At 45.1% G+C, this 19,573-nt stretch overlaps 1 protein-coding gene across 1 annotated transcript in view; it reads right to left on the bottom strand.

Annotated features, from left to right (window-relative positions):
- Nucleotides 1-4,127: 4,127 nt before the first annotated feature.
- The window catches only part of RAD51C (RAD51 paralog C), a 114,131-nt gene continuing 98,685 nt past the window's right edge, over nt 4,128-19,573 (bottom strand). Inside the window, exons 8-9 of the mRNA XM_075589777.1 lie at nt 10,591-10,651; nt 4,128-4,396 (exon numbers count right to left, since the gene is read on the bottom strand). Coding sequence (XP_075445892.1) covers nt 4,292-4,396; nt 10,591-10,651 — 166 coding nt within the window. The 3' untranslated portion in view covers nt 4,128-4,291. The remainder of the gene's footprint in view (nt 4,397-10,590; nt 10,652-19,573) is intronic.

Below are 19,573 nucleotides of genomic sequence, written 5' to 3'. Positions count from 1 at the left end.
AGAACATAGAAGACAGGTAGGGCGCTAACATCTCCGTAGTATAGACAACCGTATCTATAACTAACGCATAAAACAGTGAACTGTGAATTAAGTGTAATAACCGTATTAACTGTATTCCCTTTGGAATTAATTATCCAAAGGTTATGTGGGACACAAACATAAACAATCTGCATATCCCTTATATAAAGTGCAGGTCATAACCACTATATATATACAACTATATATACACTACACTACCACCTATACTACATATATAACTCAAAATATTAACTACACTAAGTTGAACTTAACTAGACACCTCTAAATCTAGGTAAACATCTTGTATAAATAGACCTCTGAATATGGGTGTATCCAGCTCAAGTAACTCGGATTTATGTATTTATATATCTACATACTACATATAAGTAAACCTCTGAATGGAAATAACTACATTGCTACATTATCTGTAGGTACTTCATATAGGTCTCATTTTCTATTAGAGTTCAATATGTTGTTATTAAGTGTTGTGTTGGGCTAAATCATCATTAACGGAGACATATCGATGGTGATAATAATACTACTAATAGTGTTGATAGAGAATAATAGGGGATGATAGTGTATAGTCTGTATAGTGTCCAGCATATAGCTTACAGCCATATATACTGTATATATAGCATACAGCATAAATAGCACGTACATAGTATACCTACATATATGCACATACCTACACATGCACAACGCACATATATAGTACACATATAACACCCCTATAGTACATGCCTAATATAGTACAGCTTAATATAGCATAGCATAGTACAGCCTAGTACAGTACAGTGTATATATATACACATCTACAGTACATACCTACATACCCACTTAGTATACATATATATAGTGCATACAGTACAGCATACAAATAGTGAACATATAGCATATAGCATATGTACAATATACAAACATATACAGCACACACAGCATAGACATATATACAACATGTATACAGCCAGCACACATGTATACAGCACACAGCATACACCCATTGTATTTTACATAGTATATAGTACATGCGTATATGTATGTATGTATTCATTTATAATCTTATGGGTTTTTGCAATTTTGTGATTGTTGTACTTTTATTTTTGAAAGTCTAATGCAAATGCAACTGTAAAAGGGATCGGGACTTGTATGCACTTGTAGGTGGAGCAGGCTAAATGTCCTATCGCCTCTCCACTTTAGGGCTACAAAGGGGCTGTAGTCTCGGAGGTACAGCCTCCTATGGTGGGGTACAGCCATCTTGAAAATAAGATCTCCAGGAAGTGTCCGAGATCTCGCGAGAGAGGTGCCTGACGATGACGTCAGATCTCTAGCGCGGGAAAGCCATTCCGCTTCCCGCTCACCTCGGGGAAGGACCTAGGGAAGATGGCTGCCGCTCCGAAGTTGTGTACGGAGCTGCTCCGAGATCCCATCCTTCTCCGACGGCCCTGGTAAGTCATCCCATGTCGGATGGTGTATGGGTAGTAGGTTTAAGACACATTTGACGTGGGAAGGTTTCCAGTAGGGCACGTCTGTAAGGGAAGGACTTAGTTGGTGCTTGGGGTTTCGTTGGCAGCGCTGTTCTTAGAGCCATTTTTGAGACGGGCAGTCCCAGCCTTGTTCCCGGTGGGGGCGGGTGCCTTCAAGCTGGTTGATGGGGGTTGAGAGGGGCCCGGAGAAGATCCTGCGGCACCGAGTTTGGCCACAAAGCTCTCCCCGTCCTCCGGTCTCCTCAGAGTGTGTGCTACACCATTTTTGATAGAGAGCAAAGCACAAGGAAACAACCAACGATATTTAATATTGTTATCCCTGTGTCTTTGTGATATGGGCCAGAGCTTTTCTTTTGGACAGGGTAGCTGGAGCAAGGTCCTGGTAAACCTGAAGTCTGACTCCTTCGAACTCCAGAGACTTTGCTTCCCTGGCAATCCTGCACACCTCTTCTTTAGTGCAGTAGTGGTGGAAGCGGGCCACAATGTCTCTGTTTGCGGCTTACCGTGCAAAGCTCTATGGCACCGGTCCAGACGGATTTCTGACTCTGGTTTATCTGGAAAAAGGTGTTCCAGCAAATTGTTCGTGAAATCTTCCGGGTCTAGGATATTTTCCGGGACTCCCCGCAGTCGTATATTACACCGTCTGTCACAGTTTTCTGCGTCTTCCACCTTATCTTCTAGAAATCTGATCCTATCGTTCAGTGTGCTGACTTGTTCTTGTGTCTGCACCAGAGCAGCGGTTATTTCATCCGTTGTTGCCTCGAAAGTGGCCGTCCGCTCTCCCAATGAGTCCACGTCTTTTCTAATGGCCCATAACTCTGTCTTGAAGAACTTTTGCATTTGGGCGCAAAATTCTTTCAGATCCTTTCGCCGGACCATCTCTTCGTCTCTATCCTCCTCCGTTGTAGGGTCACACTCGGGATCCATGTTAATTAGTTGCGCGGGAGTCTCCGGCTTATCTGATGGTGTGACCCCCTTCCTCTTGAAATACGTGGATACTTGCTGACTTTTAGTCCGCGTTGCTTTGCTGGAAGCCATCTGCGGGTGTTTATTTATCTTTTGCTGTGTTGTATACTTGTAAGTCTCTTTTTTTGCCGCTTTTATTTCAAATGTATGTGCCGATGGGAGCGGAGCTCGGTAATCAAGACTCCATTCTCTCCACCGTCGCGCATGCGCTCAGGATTCTAATTTTAACCAGTAGAAAGATATGGAGAATACACTCCAAAACCGATGCTCCAAATAGTGCCGGACATCTCTCCTTGTTTACCTACCTTCTAATTTTAACCAGTCGTCGTGATGTCAAAAATCTTTGTCATGGAATTTTTGTTTTAATCGTATCTTTATTACATTTTTGTACCTACCTAGTCAGTTTGCCTTTTTGGTACACTGAGGAAAAATAATTTCACAGTACAGTAATACCTTGGTATTACACTGTTCAGAACAGCCACTTCTGTACCTCCATCCACACTGTGCTATAACTGTCTTATATCCGTCTATTATACCTTATACCGGAGGTATTTCACTATGACTGTGTTTATTTTCTCTCTTATATGATCATCCCTGCGGTCCGAGGAGAGACTTCCTACTGTTTTGCAGATAAAGATCCCAAAGGACTATCAGCAGGAGCCCGGTTTGAACTTTTCCAATTTGTTGCACTTTGCAGTGAACTGTTCCACAGTGCCATTTATAGTTGTTTTTGGAACCTCGCAAGTCTAACTTTAAAAAATAAATTAAAACAACTTACAGATGTTAGATTTGGGTAACAAAGGTATCAATTACCCAGATAAAACCTGTCACTAGAATTAATTAACTTTGGCCTTAGATTGTCCCTTTATCGGTGGAGAGGAGATTTATGAGCAGAGAACAGGAGATGAGCAGGGACATAATGAGTGATTAAAATTGATATATAGGGACTAGGTGGTGAGACTTGAAGGTAAGGAGAACTTTGTAGGTGATCCAAAACGTGGTAGGAGAGTAATTTAAGAAGAGATGAGCAGACATTGTTATGTGAGAAAGTTAAATGATTCTATTCTTTTAACAACAAAAAAAAACCTTGGTGAAAATCTCTAAAACAACCTACAGTATGTGATTTGAATACTGTGAAAGAGTGTTGCTCCACTTAAGAAGCATTTGATGTTGAATAAAGAGAGTGAAGAAGAGACAGACAATTATATAATTGTTATACATTTTTAAGTTTTCCTTCTTTTGCAATTTTAAGAAGAGGAATTGTTGAAAAGTTTCTTCTAATGCATTCACTTTTTCTTTTTGTAGCTTTAAAGCGGCAATCTCTGATCCGGGATTCCACTGGATCACGAGATATTTGTAGTTTCTCGTGCTGTTTTATGTTCAGTTTTTTTAAACCTCCAAAAACTACAAATGTCTAATAGTCCCAATATAAAGTTTCAATGTCATCTTCTGATGACATTACAACTTTCTATTGGCCACCGGGACAAAATCTTACCCTGAAGGCATTCTGTGGTAAAAGTGCTTCTCAACCGGGAAAATGGGGATCCCCAGAGCTGATTAGTTCACGTAAGCTTAAACCACCCCCCCCCCCAAAAAAAACAAAAAGTGACTTCTACTTTAATATAATGGTAGTTTTCTATCCAATAAACATTGCTCAAGTGTCAAAAACACATTTTATTCGTAAAAAACAAACAAAAGCTATGATGATGCAGGAAAGATACAAAGTATAACTGATCCACAAACATCTCATATTAGCCAAACGTTTAAAAAGTGCTGAAATCCTGATATCTTGAAAGGTCCGTCAATAGAATGTCGTGCTACTGTCAAACCTCACCAGCTTCTAATCGTGGACGCTTGCGTGGGTTTGTTTCAGATTCTGGTGGGTTCACTCCAGGTTCAGAAGCTTGGGCATCTCGAAAACCTTCATGCTGTAAAATATTCAACACATTTTTAGTTTAATAATGTAGCATTAACTTTATATATAGAGAAACGTGATACATGGTTTTCATTTACACAGCCTTTCCCGACATTACAAATCGGTTCATGGTAAAGATCCCTGTACTCTATCTATTATGGGTATTGAATCTATCTCACCCTCTTTTATGGGGGGAGATAGGTTCAAAAGATTATGCATTAGAGAGACGTAATGGATGTATGTCTTAGGTACATTACATCCAAGTGGACTAAATGACTGCATCGATATAAGTACTGTAGTGTAGTCCATTCTATCTGGTTCAAAGTAATATTCATTTTGAGGTCTGGTTCGGATACAGCCTGTCGTGTTCCCTTTGGAGCTGGTGCCTATGTAGTAGTTTTATAATGTCAAATATATTTTGTTTCTGTAATTAGTAGCATCTAACATAAACACACATACAGACGTGACCATAACTATTATTAAGCTTGCCTTAAACTAGCCCGGTTACATTCTGGGTATGTGCTGGGTGTAACCTGGCTAGTTTAAGGCAAGTTTAAGGCATTTCTGCATTGACTAATGACCCATAGGATTAACACAGCAGGGGTCCCTGGCCGTCCCATTCAGTTTGAATGGGACTGCCAGGGACCCCCGCTGTTAATCTGATGGGCCATTAATCAATGCAGAAATGCTGGGTCTAGTTTAAGGCAAGTTTAAAGCATGTATCCAGCATGTACCTGGGTCTTTTTGGCAATTGCCACTGGTTTGTGTTAGAATAGTCGCAGTCTCTGCTGTATAACAACCACCACACATTTTTTCAATATATTTATTATAATAAGTAATAGTCATATTTGAATAGGCTTATTCATCTAGGATATCATGGCCATCAGTCGTTGGTTTCTCTTCTTGTCCATGAACAGCTGCAAGATTTCCCATTTAGGGGTTCAGTTGAGGGTTATTAATCATATTCGAATTAAAAGGGTTAAATATCCCTTGTATGTTAGTGAATAGTTTAATCCATTTATCCTTTTGTAGGTTGATGATTATTTTCTAATCTTTTTCCAGTCAATATTAGGGAAGATTATGTATTATACATCAAATACACGAATACAAATCACACTAAATGTAATTTGTATTATGGCACCTAGTTGTTCTTCTTTCATTCAGTATGAGACTATTTCAACTTAATGTCTTGTGTTGCATGTTTATTAACTCATGCTGTTGGTCTATGTGGTTCGGCTAGACATTATATTCCTCTCATCTTATTACAATTTTATAGTTTTGATCAATCATGTTTTAAGTGATATGATTGTGTAATTTTTGGATCTATGTCATTTTCTGCATGGAAAGGGTTAATATTGAGGTATCTAAATTCTCAGTGAATCTGTTATAAATTAAACAATTATGTAAATGTTTATATGCTAATCAATTATAGCCTATAAAAGGTGTTTAGTGATTAGTTAGATTATCCTCTGATGAAGTCAAATCCTTGACTATACACATAACATGCAGTGCAGTTGTACTCAGCAGACGCTTCAGAATGGACTTTTAATCATCCCAGCAAAAAAAGCAGTTAACAGATCCATACTGCAGGTCCTATTGAATACCAAACAGGGGCCGTAGTGAATAGGAGGAGTGCTTGTAGCCGGGGGAGCCGAGACCGGGAGACACAGTGTGCAGGTTCCACATCCGGGTGCGAGGAGTTTGAGGCATCGGAACACGACTGAAGTCACGAGAATCTGCTTACAAGTTGTTGGTGTTTGAGATTTCTCTCATAACTCCTGAAGTTCTAGCTGCTTTTGAAAGTGTGCACTTTTTATTGTGTCCAGCCCCATAAAATTGTTTTTCCCTTATTACACTAGGAGTACGCCTGTTTTCTTTTTGTTGTCGAATATAATTTAATTATATATATATATATATATATATATATATATATATAAACCATAATACTGTGTTAAGTTATGGTGAGTAAAAAAAGTGACAAAAACCCTCCACAGGAAAGCAAATATGCAAATATAGCTGAGCCTCTCTTGCATTCCCAGTAAAATCAACCCCACACTGATGAGACCCATCAAGGTCGAAACAGCTGTCTGTGGGTGGTCTTTCTGGGTATGCACCTTAACCCTGGCTGTGCTCAAAGCTGTGACCATGCAGCAAGCTTAAGCCTATAGGGAACCATGTTAAAAATGGTTATTGAGGCAAAAAGTGACACTGTGTGCTCATTTGCATGTCATTTCCCAGAATCCCTTGCTGCAGTGGAAGTGCTGTATGCTGGTTGATAATGGGGAAAGGCGGGGTTGCAGACCTGCCTAAGACATGCAGATGAGCATACATCTATATTTGCATATATATATATATATATATATATATATATATATATATATATATATATATATATATATATATATACAGTGCTCGACAAATAATGATAACCATTCGCCCGTTGTGAGTGGATTTAGGCCGCTGGCGAGCCGTGCTGCAGCTCTATGTTCCCCTGCTCCTGCCAATTTTTTTTTTATTTTTTAATAAATAAATAATCTCCCTCCCTGATTGGGTTAACGCAGGGAAGAGCTCCTTCCCCTGATCTCCGTGAGTCAGGGGGAGCCCGGCCGGGTGCCTGTTCATTACATTTTAAAAAAAAGTTAAAAAAAAAATGGCGGCGATTTCCTTGGTCCCGGCGCGCATGCACAGGGCAAGCAGGGTGTCCTGCCCTCTGTGCTGCCTGTGGGCCCTCTGTGCTGCCTGTGGGCCCGCTGCCTGCCCCCCCCAGCAACCCAGAATCCCCCGCACCCTCACCCCCCCGCTCCCCACGTGGGACGGAGGGGGAAGCCCAAAACAAGCGCCGCGCGCAATCTAGCCCCCTCCGCTCCCTCCCCCCTCCGCTCCCTACGTGGGACGGAGGGGGAAGCCCAAAGCAAGCCCCGCGCGCAACCCACGTGGGACGGAGGGGGAAGCCCAAAGCAAGCCCCGCACGCAACCCACGTGGGACGGAGGGGGAAGCGCCAACCCAGCTTCCCCCGTGCGCGCCTCCTGCGCATGATCTCCCCCTAATCACCTGCCCCCGATCCCCGCTTGGTGTTCGGGGAGCGTGCTTCGGGGGGGGGAGGGGCCTGCTGCCGTGCGGAGGGGCCTGCTGCCTTAAGGAGGGGCCTGCTGCCTTAAGGAGGGGCCTGCTGCCGTGCAAAGGGGCCTGCTGCCGCGTGCGACCCGGTGAGTGTGTGTGTGAGTGACAGAGTGAGTGTCTGTGAGTGAGTGTCTGTGAGTGAGTGTCTGTGAGTGAGTGTGTCTGAGTGAGTGTGTCTGTGAGTGAGTGTGTCTGTGTGTGTGCCTGTGTGTGTGTGCGTGCCTGTGTGTGTGTCTGTGTGTGTGTCTGTGTCTGTGTGTGTGTCTGTGTGTGTGTGTGTCTCTGAGTGAGTGTGTCTCTGAGTGAGTGTGTCTCTGCATGAGTGTCTCTGCGTGTGTGTCTCTGCGTGAGTGAGTGTGCCTGTGTGTGTGTGCCTGTGTGTGTGTGCCTGTGTGTGTGTGCCTGTGTGTGTGTGTCTGTGTCAGAGTGAGTGTGTGTCTCTGAGTGTCTCTGAGTGAGTGTGTCTCTGAGTGAGTGTGTCTCTGAGTGAGTGTGTCTCCGAGTGAGTGTGTCTCTGAGTGAGTGTGTCTCTGCGTGTGTGTCTCTGCGTGTGTGTGTCTGCGTGTGTGTGTCTGAGTGAGTGTGTCTGAGTGTGCCTGTGTGTGTGTCTGAGTGAGTGTGTGTCTCTGAGTGTCTCTGCGTGAGTGTGTCTCTGCGTGAGTGTGTCTCTGCGTGAGTGTGTCTGCGTGAGTGTGTCTGCGTGAGTGTGTCTCTGCGTGAGTGTGTCTTTTTCTGTGTGTCTCTTTTTCTGTGTGTCTCTCTTTTTCTGTGTCTCTCTCTTTTTCTATGTCTCTCTCTCTCTGGCTCTCTGGCCGAGTCCATAGAAGGACAGGCCGCGCTGAGCCGTGCGGACGCTCCGTGCTGAGCCCCTGCATCCTCAATGAGGATGCCTTGAGAGGGGGCTCACGCGAGCGTCCGCAGGCGTGCTGAGGCGCTGGATTTTTCAGCCGACAGCAAAACTGTTTTTCAGAGCACTGTCGGCTGAAAACATCCAATCAGCGCGGAGCAGCGTCAACGTCACGGCGCCATGACGTTGACGTCGGTGCGTCGCGGGGGATTGGCCCAGCGACGTCACTGCCCCGCCTCCGTCAGTCTCCCCCCGTCTCCCGATCGCGCCCGCTGGCTCGCCTGCATGGGCATGAAATCGCGCAGATTTCAGCAGGCGAGCCTCAGCGTCAGTGCGGTTCCGAACTGCTCACCCCTCTATGGCCCCAGCCTTAGTCTCTCTCTCTCCGTCTCTCTTTATCCGTCTCTCTGTCTCTCTTTATCCGTCTCTCTGTCTCTCTCTATCCGTCTCTCTGTCTCTCTCTATCCGTCTCTGTCTCTCTCTCTCTCTGTCTCTCCCACCCTCTCTTTCTCTCTCCCACCCTCTCTCTCTCTCTCCCACCCTCTCTCTCTCTCTCCCACCCTCTCTCTCTCTCTCCCACTCTCTCTCTCTCTCTCCCACCCTCTCTCTCTCTCTCTCTCCCACCCTCTCTCTCTCTCTCTCCCACCCTCTCTCTCTCTCTCTCTCCCACTCTCTCTCTCTCTCCCACTCTCTCTCTCTCCCACTCTCTCTCTCTCCCACTCTCTCTCTCCCACTCTCTCTCTCTCCCACTCTCTCTCTCTCCCACTCTCTCTCTCCCACTCTCTCTCTCTCTCTCTCTCTCTCTCTCTCTCTCCCACTCCCTCTCTCTAACACTCTCTCTCTCTCCCTCTCCCACTCCCTCTCTCTCCCACTCTCTCTCTCTCTCTCTCCCACTCTCTCTCTCTCTCTCCCCCACTCTCTCTCTCTCTCCCCCACTCTCTCTCTCTCTCCCCCACTCTCTCTCTCTCCCCCACTCTCTCTCTCTCCCCCACTCTCTCTCTCTCTCCCCCACTCTCTCTTTCTCTCTCTCTCCCCCACTCTCTCTTTCTCTCTCTCTCCCCCACTCTCTCTCTCTCTCCCCCACTCTCTCTCTCTCTCTCCCCCACTCTCTCTCTCTCTCCCCCACTCTCTCTCTCTCTCTCCCCCACTCTCTCTCTCTCTCTCTCCCCCACTCTCTCTCCCCCACTCTCTCTCTCTCTCTCCCCCACTCTCTCTCTCTCTCTCTCCCCCACTCTCTCTCTCTCTCTCTCTCCCCCACACTCTCTCTCTCTCTCCCCCACACTCTCTCACACTCGGGATCTGGATATCTTATTTACCCTATATATCTTAACTGCTCTATACTACACTGAAATAACCTATACTGCTTACTTCCAGATCTGACTCAAGCTTCACACTGAAGACATCGGAACTCCCCCCCCCCCAACCCAGAAGACAGGTAGGGAACACATCCCCTCCAATGTATAACATTGCCGGAATGAGGGTACCTGGACATTGAGGGACTGCGGATCAGGTAAGATCCCAGGCGGGATTGCTGCTTTAAATATTCTGGCTTTTTTTTCTAGATTCGACATTTATACACACACACACACACACACACACACACACACACACACACACACACACACACACACACACACACACACGACTAATTGTAGTATAATGTAATACAATAAATAAACTAATGTCAAAAACGAATGTTCTTACTAGGAATTTGTTTTTTTTTAAATGAGGGACTGGGGGCGGGGTTGGGGGCGGGGTTGGGGCGGGATTAGAGGCGGGACTAGGTGGCGAGTAGATTTTTTGGCTCGGCGAGTAGATTTTTGGGTGATTTGTCAAGCACTGTATATATATATATATATATATATATATATATATATATATATTTATATATATATAAATGTAAATACAACTGTATGCTCACCTGCATGTCTTATTTTATACTGTACAATGATACAAAAAAAATAAGCCTTAAAGATTGTACAGTCTATATGTTAGTGCCTGAGGTACAGGAAAGAAAAATGGATAAATAGTAGCAGTCAACGATGTCCTGAAGCATGGATGGGTGCATCCAGTTTCTCCATTTTGCAATGAATTCACTTTAGATTAAATAAAATATTTTCAAAAAAATCATAGTAGTCTAGTGAAGAATAAGTCCAACATCTTGTACCACCACCATCACCATCATCACAAAGAAAAGAAAGAGAAATGCAAACAAACTATTTTAAGGATTACTACTTACCGTAATTTGATATGGTATGGTAGCCTCCTTCTGAGTTGGTGATTTATACAACGTTGCAAACCTAAAAATAGTTACATCGGCCATAAGTATGCTATTTGTGTCATGCAATAATGGTCAACTTTTAATATATTGTTTCCTTTAACGTCACTATGGGGGTAGTTAAATATAATACAAAGCGATCAATCGTAACACAATAGCCCGAAAACCCTCAATGGCTAAACCGCATCCTTTTTTTTTTTTTAAGGCAAAGCTGGAAGGACAGTTGACATTAATGACAATGACACATTTAAAAGGTTAAAACTCAGCTACCAAAATCTTTCAAACAAATACATTTATTTAAATTTTTTTTAAATGTTCATTAATTTTCGCTTTTAACATGTATTCTGAGTAGACAGCTGATTGTAAATCTTGTTTGCTTAAACCTAAAGAGAAGGTACTCAGATTTATACACGTCTGTCAATCATCTATTGAGGAAAGAAGATAAGGCAGAAATAAACACATTTAATCATACCCTACAATCCAGATTGCAATCTTTACATACAACATTTTTTAAATGATTAAAACAAATCAAGATGATATCAATCATGCGGTTTTAACCTACTAAACATATCACTGTCATTAATTCACTTTTGTCCTACAGTACATGAGACTTCACCTTTAATAGTGCCTATCGTCTGAAACATTTCTGTAAAAGTTAATAGAATCTAAAGTTAGGAAATTATTACAAATACTGGTCAGCAGTTATTTATGAGGAAGAAAAATTAATATTTGTTGTTCTGAGGGCAATTTTTTTTTTAACAAAAGACAAATCTCATCTATGTACATAAAGAAACATATAAAACACGGTAGATCAAGTCAGGGAAAAAAGAAGAAACTTGGACATCTCTGCATATAGCCCCAGTCAGTTTTTATTATCCAAACCATTTTTACACTGTTTTAAAGCAAAGCAACCTAAAACACACAAAGGAAATATAAAATCTGCACTTGCTCCTATTAAATTAATAAAATTGCTGAAGAGAGCTATGACTATTAATGAATATTGGAAGTTGTGTTTAATTATTGACTTGCAAAATATAATAGTTATAATTGCTGTTTAAAAACTCAAAGGAGCTGCATTACCAAGGCTTGGGGGGAGTTACTGTATGACAACGCACTGCTTGCCATGCAAAAGTAGAACATTTGCCAAAAATGTATTGATGATTCTGAAGAGTGAGGCATTAAAGCAGTAAAACACCATGCACTACAGCTTTAAAAAAAAAATGGAATTTGTTTTTATTATCTGATTGAAGCAGGGGGTCTCCCCCTGCTTCCAGAGATACTTACCTCCGTGGGGATGCCGGTATCTCTGCAGCCCGCATTCTTTATCAATAACAAATAATTTTTCTGTCCAATATGGTTATCTACCTACATAAAATCTATATATGTTCTTTAGCATTGTCGATAAGCACATTAGAAAATAATATCAACAGTAGTAGTCATTTAAATGAGAACATAGCTGAACACATTGGTACTGTACTGTATATGCCAGTGTCACAGGGTAAATTATCCATCTGATAACTATGCAGGGAAATCCTATGTATAGATGCGGACTCCAGCGTGGATCTGGTTAATCTCACCTTTAGAGCAGGCTGAGTTAAATTACCCTGATCTCAGCTGGCTCATTAGAGGGCTTTAAAAGCCTAGCTCCCCTCCCCCCCAGGCGGTGTACTAGGTGAACCAGGACACATCCTTAGGCTAAGGCCCCGGTAACTCCGCTGCAACGCGCGCCCGCGAGATAGGCGGCGCGTGCAGACGATTCCCTGGTCTGCAGCTCAGAGATCGGGGGGGGGGGGGGGGCGTGGGAGTGACGGGGGCGCGGCCATGATGTCACCCGGCAGGTTCGCCCTCATTGGCTGAACCGCCGGGGGACGTGCCGTATCGCTCGTTGCGAGTCCTGCTCTAAATTCTATTGAAGCAGGAGCAACTCTGGCCCCAGCGCTGCGGCCCCCCCCTCGAAGCGGGCCTGGCGCCATTGAGGGGAAGGCTCTCGTCCGTACAGCGTCCGTAGTAGGCAGCGGGGTCAAGGCCTTAGGCTCTGAGGAGGAAAGAGGGAAACCCTGGAACAAGGTTTGTTTGCATGGATGTTTTTTAACTACACTCTCTGTAAGACCGCTGGACTTTCAAAAATCCCTTCCCCTACAAGACTATAGACCCTACGGAAAGCACAGCACTAGCGGGACAAAAGACTGGCCCTTGCTGGCAAACAGCACAGCCCATTTCAGGACTTTTTTGCTTGGTGATTATAGTATGCTGAAAGTAAGCTCTTTTTATTTTTCATGTTTTGCGGCTGAATAAAAGCCTACCCTCAGACAATTCATGTGCTGTTGCATTCTCACTGCAACATATGCGGTGTGAAGTGGGATTCTGAGCAGCCCCTGCATCAAAAGGGCCACAACGTGGGGGTGGGAGGGGGGGAAATAGAACCATTTTTTAGGGAATTTCTGCATGAGCAGGCCAAGCAAAACAGACTACTACTGCACCGACACACTTTATTCGAGCAAATACCCGGTATGTACCTGGCAGATACCTGGAATGTGCCACTCCTCACCTCTGACAAGCCCCGTTGCATTTGCCTTCCCAGCCTGGGTTCATGCCTGGCTGATGGGCGGCTGATCTGTTAAATGATAATGATTAGGATTTAATAGGCTGCAATGCTTCGCGTGTCTACCAGATGGCATAAATTCATGAATTGTAATGCAGTATATATATATATACTGTGCAGTATTGCAGCCAGCGGGAATAAAATGCTTCAATCCCTGCTTGGAAAATACCTCAATGCACTCGGGCAGAAAACAGTCACAAACCTCAATACACCCGGGTATACCCGAATTCGTGGGACTAGCCAAGCTCGAATAAAGTGTGTCGCCAGTGTACAATAGCACTTGCAACAGGAAGCCAAGCACCAAACAGTGCAAGATGAAAGGCTATCCCAGTCCCCGCTGTCTGCTAGACCAAAATTTCCAGGCAGCCCACCGGTTGTCTTGGGAAAAATTAAGCCAGCAGAGGACCCAGAGGCTTTCCTTCTAACCTTGTCGATGCTCAAGGCTGGTCGATGACTCACTGGGCAGCCATGTTTGCCCTGTTCCTCTTTGGAAAAGCCTAGGCCACATTTGGAAAAGTCCAGGCCGCATATCAGAGCCTTCATGAAGATCAGGCTAAGGACAACAAACTGGTAAAATCAGTCATTTTGTATCGCTTAGGCCTGACCCTAGAAGCCTACTGACAATGATCTTGGACCTTGAAATTCACCTCCAAAGTGCGACCTCAGGTCATAACAAACCGCTTGCTGCACCTGGATGCAGGCACAGCAATTCACCACGGAGCAGATCCTCGAACAAGTTATCATGGAGCAATTCCTGAAGGTGTTAACCCTCCCCTCATGCTCCTGGGTAAAGCCCCACGCATGTACACAAGTTACAAGTAATAACTGGGAATGGCCAGCAGGATGGAGAGACAGGACATGGAGCATTACCTGAGTTGTCTCTTCCTGATATCTGCCAGAGGCAGAGGGATGACCCAGTCCTTGCTAGACAATATGAGGTGGTGGTTAAAATCAATGACAATGTACTGAATGCACAAGGTGTAACGACGCTTCCTCATTTCTAATTGTTTAACATTATTCTGTATAGGGTTAACAAGCATACACAAACAGGGGAGGTCACTAGAAAAATGTTGGTTTCCACCGTGTTTGTTAAGGCTGTGTTCACCCTGGCCCACTCTCCCTTGGAGTGGTCACCTCGGTAGAGCCAAACCATTTACCACATTTTGTCATGATTCTTCTGGCCAGGGATGCATGGTGATATCAACAAATTATGTGAGGCATGTCCTGAATGCCAGGTAGGCAGTCAGAAGCGACATATACCCTTGGTCTGTCCTCTTTCACAAGATTGGGTTATACCTGGTAGGACCTCTAGAACCCTCTGCGAAGGGACACAGATTTATTCTGGTGATAGTTGACTATGCCACCAAATACCTTGAGGCATTCCCCGAGAACACAAATTTCTAAGCAGGTAGCCAAGTTGTTGGAGCTGTTCTCACAGGTCAGACTTCCCCAGGTAATATTAACAGACCGAGGGACTAATTTTATTGCTAAACTGGTTGTCTTAAAATTACTAGAGGTCAAGTCTGTTTGAACATCGATCTAAAATGCACAGACTGACGGATAGGTAGAAAGGTTTAACCGAACTCTAAAGAGTATTGTGACGGTGAGGGGGTAACCAGGCTCACTAATAAAGGTTTTAAAAGGGATTATAAAGGGATTTTTAAAGTCCAGTCCTAGTCTAGTGTATACTGTAGTGTGTGGGCAATATAGGCTAATAGACAATAAAGTGCAGCTTTTTATTATATTCCCCATACCCAGAGACTTAGGACATGTATAAGTATATTTTTATTAACATTTGTGTTATGTATAAGATGTACTGTTGTGCACGGTATTATGAGCTTGGACTTTCAGAACCAATGTTCTGAGTGAGCCACTGGGCTACCAAATTGGTGTCAGTGAGTCTACACAGACATCGGACATGAAAGCCACAGAGGATGCCAGAGATGTGAAGAACATTTGGGCAGGAGGGCTACGCTCAAGAACCCATGTACTGGGATGAATGGAAGTCCTCCAGACTACCATTTGCCCCACCAAACTTGGAGGAGCCTAACCCAGCGTGTGGCTTCTGAATTGCAAGTGGCTAAGGTTGCAAACTTGCACATGCTCTTGCCTGATAAAGAATCCCCGCTTCAGAAAACTGGCATCGCTCTGATTGGCAAGTTCCCACGCTGTGATTGGTTGTAGTATTTTGTGAATGGACTCCAAAATACTATTAACATCTTCTCAGGCAATCACCTGGTGAGATTCTAAGTTCCAGAATTCAAGTGGGAAATTCGAAACAAACCGCTTTTTGGGACCAAGTTCTCAAAAACGAAATTAGCGGTCGGGGCTGGGATTTCAAGCCGATTTTAGTTCCAGGACGTTTGGAGCCAAGTCCCGATCAAGTGATTTCAAGTCCTCCGTGGAGAAGGGAGCAGTGCCGTCTGGAACTTCATGCCGATTTGTGTTCCAGGGCATTTCGGGTTAAGTCCCGGTCAACTAAAGACTCTTGTTTAACGTGTCAAATAGCTAGGAAAGTCTAGTTTTAACTCCAGGTCCCAAGCAAGTGTGTCTCTTCTTATGTAGTTTGTGTTCCATTGTGTGTATGCCTTTTCCTGTGAATAAATTTACAATTTATTTTACTTTACCTGTTTTTCTCAATGATCCTGGTAAAAAGGTGTAAATGCCTGGTCTCCCGTGACAAGTATATTAAGGAAATAGGTAGACTTGAAAAAAGCGCTTGGGATGACCATCTCTGTGCAGGAAGTTCCCCAAGCCTTCCCCAATTCTCTCCATTTGAGCTCCTATATGGCCGCTAACCCCGGGGTGTATCTTAGACCACCTGAAGAAGTTCTGGGAGGAACAGTGGTTCCCTGTGTTATATCTTAGGAACCGTGTAGACATGGTTGACCATTTTGCAAGGGAGAATCTTAGATACGATCAAGACAATCAAGAGAGACATTATAACCAAAATGCTTGCAGGTGGGTGTTCCAACCTGGGGATCAAGTGATGTTGCTCTTACCTACTTCTGAGAGTAAATTCCTAGCCAAATGAAGGGGCCCATTTGACATACTCTGCCATACAGGAGAGGTGAATGACGAAATGTCTCAACCACGGTCCGAGAAAGGTAAACAAATGCACCATGTAAACTTACTGAAACCCTAGAATGTGCAGAGATTTCTGTTTATCCACATTGTGAAAGGGGAAATGGATCTGGGTCCTCACCCGCCACAGGGGAACACCTCAATATCCAACTGGCACCATCTCTTTCCATGTTTATGATCTTTCTTAAAATGCACCTCTTTAACAAAGCATATAGGTAGTCCCGCTGGCTGATACTGCTATACATCTCATATGCACTGACCTTCGCCCTTTGCAGACACACTTACAAGAACGCCCTCCTACTGTCTCTGTAAGCTATCCACATTTAGATTGTAAGTTCTTCGGGACAGGGACTCCTTTTCCAATTGTTTTATCTGAATCGCTTATTCCCATTGTGTTAAAATATTATGTTATGTGTATTGTAAAGCGCTATATAAATAAAGATATACATGCATACACAGAAATGCGCATTAGGGAAGGCTGAAACAAAGTACCTCAGCTATGTCGTTGGGGGTGGGAAAGTAAGCCCACTGACCAGTAAGGTAGCTGCCCTGAAAGAAGTCCCAAGTCAGCGTACAAAAACACAGGTACGTTCTCTTTTGGGTTTAGCGTGTTATTACCGTCACTTCATCCCAAACTATTCCACAATTACAGTTCCCTTAAAAGATCTCATTAGAAAGAGTGCCCCATCCCAAGTAGTATGGTCTAGGGCAGTGTTTCCCAACTGGGATCCTGCTGCCCCCTGGGGTTCTGTGAGAGAATCAAAAGGGTGCCACAGGATTTCCCCGATCTCCCAGAGCAGGGCAGTTTCCTGTATCCCGATTGGCTGCCTTACCCAGCAGATGCCCAAGAGGAAGAGGTGTCAGTAACCTGCGGGTGTGGCCAATCAGAGGAGGAGGAAGCAGCATGGGCAGTAGAAGTGAGGCTGTATGTCTGTGTGTGTTTTCTGTGACTTTCTGCCCCCTAAGACTCCTGTGACGCCCCTGCCGCCTCTGACTCCATGCCCCCTCTGTGACTCTCCTGTGAGTCTCCCTGTCCTGTGTATTCTGTGACCCTGTACCGTTATAGGGGTGCCTCAGCAACTAAGCACTGTGGTTAGGGGGTGACCAGAGAGAAAAAAAAAAAGTTGAAAACCAATGGTCTAGGGAATGCCAGAAAGCCTTAGGCCCAGGCCATAGACGTGTGGGGAGAGCGGAGGTGCGCTAACGCTGAGGCTCGCCTGCTTCAGTCAGCGCGATTGCACGGACTTGCAGGCGAGCCAGCGTGCGCGTGGGGAGCCGGGGGGAGGTGGTTGGAGGCGGGGCAGTGACGTCGCTGGGCCAATCGCCCGCGACGCACTGACGTCAATGTCACGGCGCCGACGTCACGGCGCCGTGACGTTGACGCTGCTGAAGGCTGATTGGATGTTTTCAGCCGATAGCGCGCTGAAAAACAGCTTGGCGCTCGGCTGAAAACTCCAAAGTCTGAGCACGCGTGCGGACGCTCGCGTGAGCCCCCTCTCAAGGCATCCTCATTGAGGATGCAGGGGCTCTGTGCGGAGCGTCCGCACGCCTCAGCGCCGCCTGTCCTTCTATGGACTCGGCCTAAGACGCAGCCTTGATTTAATAATAAAATTTGGGGAGAAAAAAACACTATATTGTATTTGCAGAATTTTTTTCTGGGGGGAGAGAAAAAGGGGGGGGGGGAGACAGAAGAGACAGAGAGAGAGAGAGAGGAGAGAGGGGGGGAAAGAGAGGGGTGGGAAAGAGAGGGGGAAGGGAGGGAGAGATTGGAAGGGAGGGAGAGAAAGGGAAGGGATGGAGGGAGGGGGAAGGGAGGGAGAGAGGGGGAAGGGAGGGGGAAGGGTGGAAGGAGAGAGGGGGGGACAGAGAGAGGGGGGACAGAGAGGGGGGAGAAGGTGGAAGGAGAGTAGAGAAGGAGAGAGAGGATAGGGGGGGCAGAAGAGGGGGGAGAGGGATAGGAGGGAAGGGGGTGAGAGGGATAGGAGGGAAGGGGGGGAGAGGGAATGGAAGGACACACCCACACACAGAGAGAGAGAGAGATACACACACACACACACACACACACACACACACACACACACACACACACACACACACACACACACACACACACACACACACACACACACACACACACACACACACAGAGAGATACACACACACACAAACAGAGAAAGAGATACACACACACACACACACACACACACACACAGAGATACACACAGAGAGAGAGATACACACACAGACACAGAGATACACACACAGCGAGAGATACACACACACAGAGAGATACACACACACAGAGAGATACACACACACACACACACACACAGAGATACACACACACACACACACACAGAGATACACACACACACACACACAGAGATACACACACACAGAGAGATACACACACACACACACACACACGCACAGAGATACACACACACGCACAGAGATACACACACACGCACAGAGAAACACACACACACACAGAGACACACACACACACACACAGAGATACACACACAGAGAGATACACATACACACACACACACACACACACACACACACACACACACACACACACACACACACACACACACAGAGAGAGATACACACACACAGAGAGATACACACACACACACAGAGAGATACACACACACACACACACACACACACACACACACAGAGATACACACACACACACACACACACACACACACACAGAGATACACACACACAGAGAGAGATACACACACACAGAGAGAGATACACACACACAGAGAGAGATACACACACACAGAGAGAGATACACACACACACACAGAGAGATACACACACACACACAGAGATACACACACACAGAGATACACACACAGAGATACACACACACAGAGATACACACACACATAGATACACACACACAGAGATACACACACACAGAGAGATACACACACAGAGAGATACACACACAGAGAGATACACACACACACAGAGATACACACACAGAGAGAGATACACACACACAGAGATACACACAGAGACAGATACACAGACAGAAATACACACACACAGAGATACACACAGAGATACCCCCCCCACACACACACAGAGATACACACACACACAGCTCCTTCTGCACGTGCAGCTCACACAGAGATTTGACAGGCGAGGGGGGCTGCTGTGAAGACAGACCCCTATCCGGCATCTCCGCTGAACTATCTGCACCTCATGGAGGAGGAGCGGGAGGAGGGCCGT

This window comes from Ascaphus truei, chromosome 3, assembly GCF_040206685.1.
Source record: "Ascaphus truei isolate aAscTru1 chromosome 3, aAscTru1.hap1, whole genome shotgun sequence".
Classification (NCBI taxonomy): domain Eukaryota; kingdom Metazoa; phylum Chordata; class Amphibia; order Anura; family Ascaphidae; genus Ascaphus; species Ascaphus truei.
Note: the sequence above shows the minus strand (reverse complement) of the source record. Positions and strands in the feature narration are given on the sequence as shown.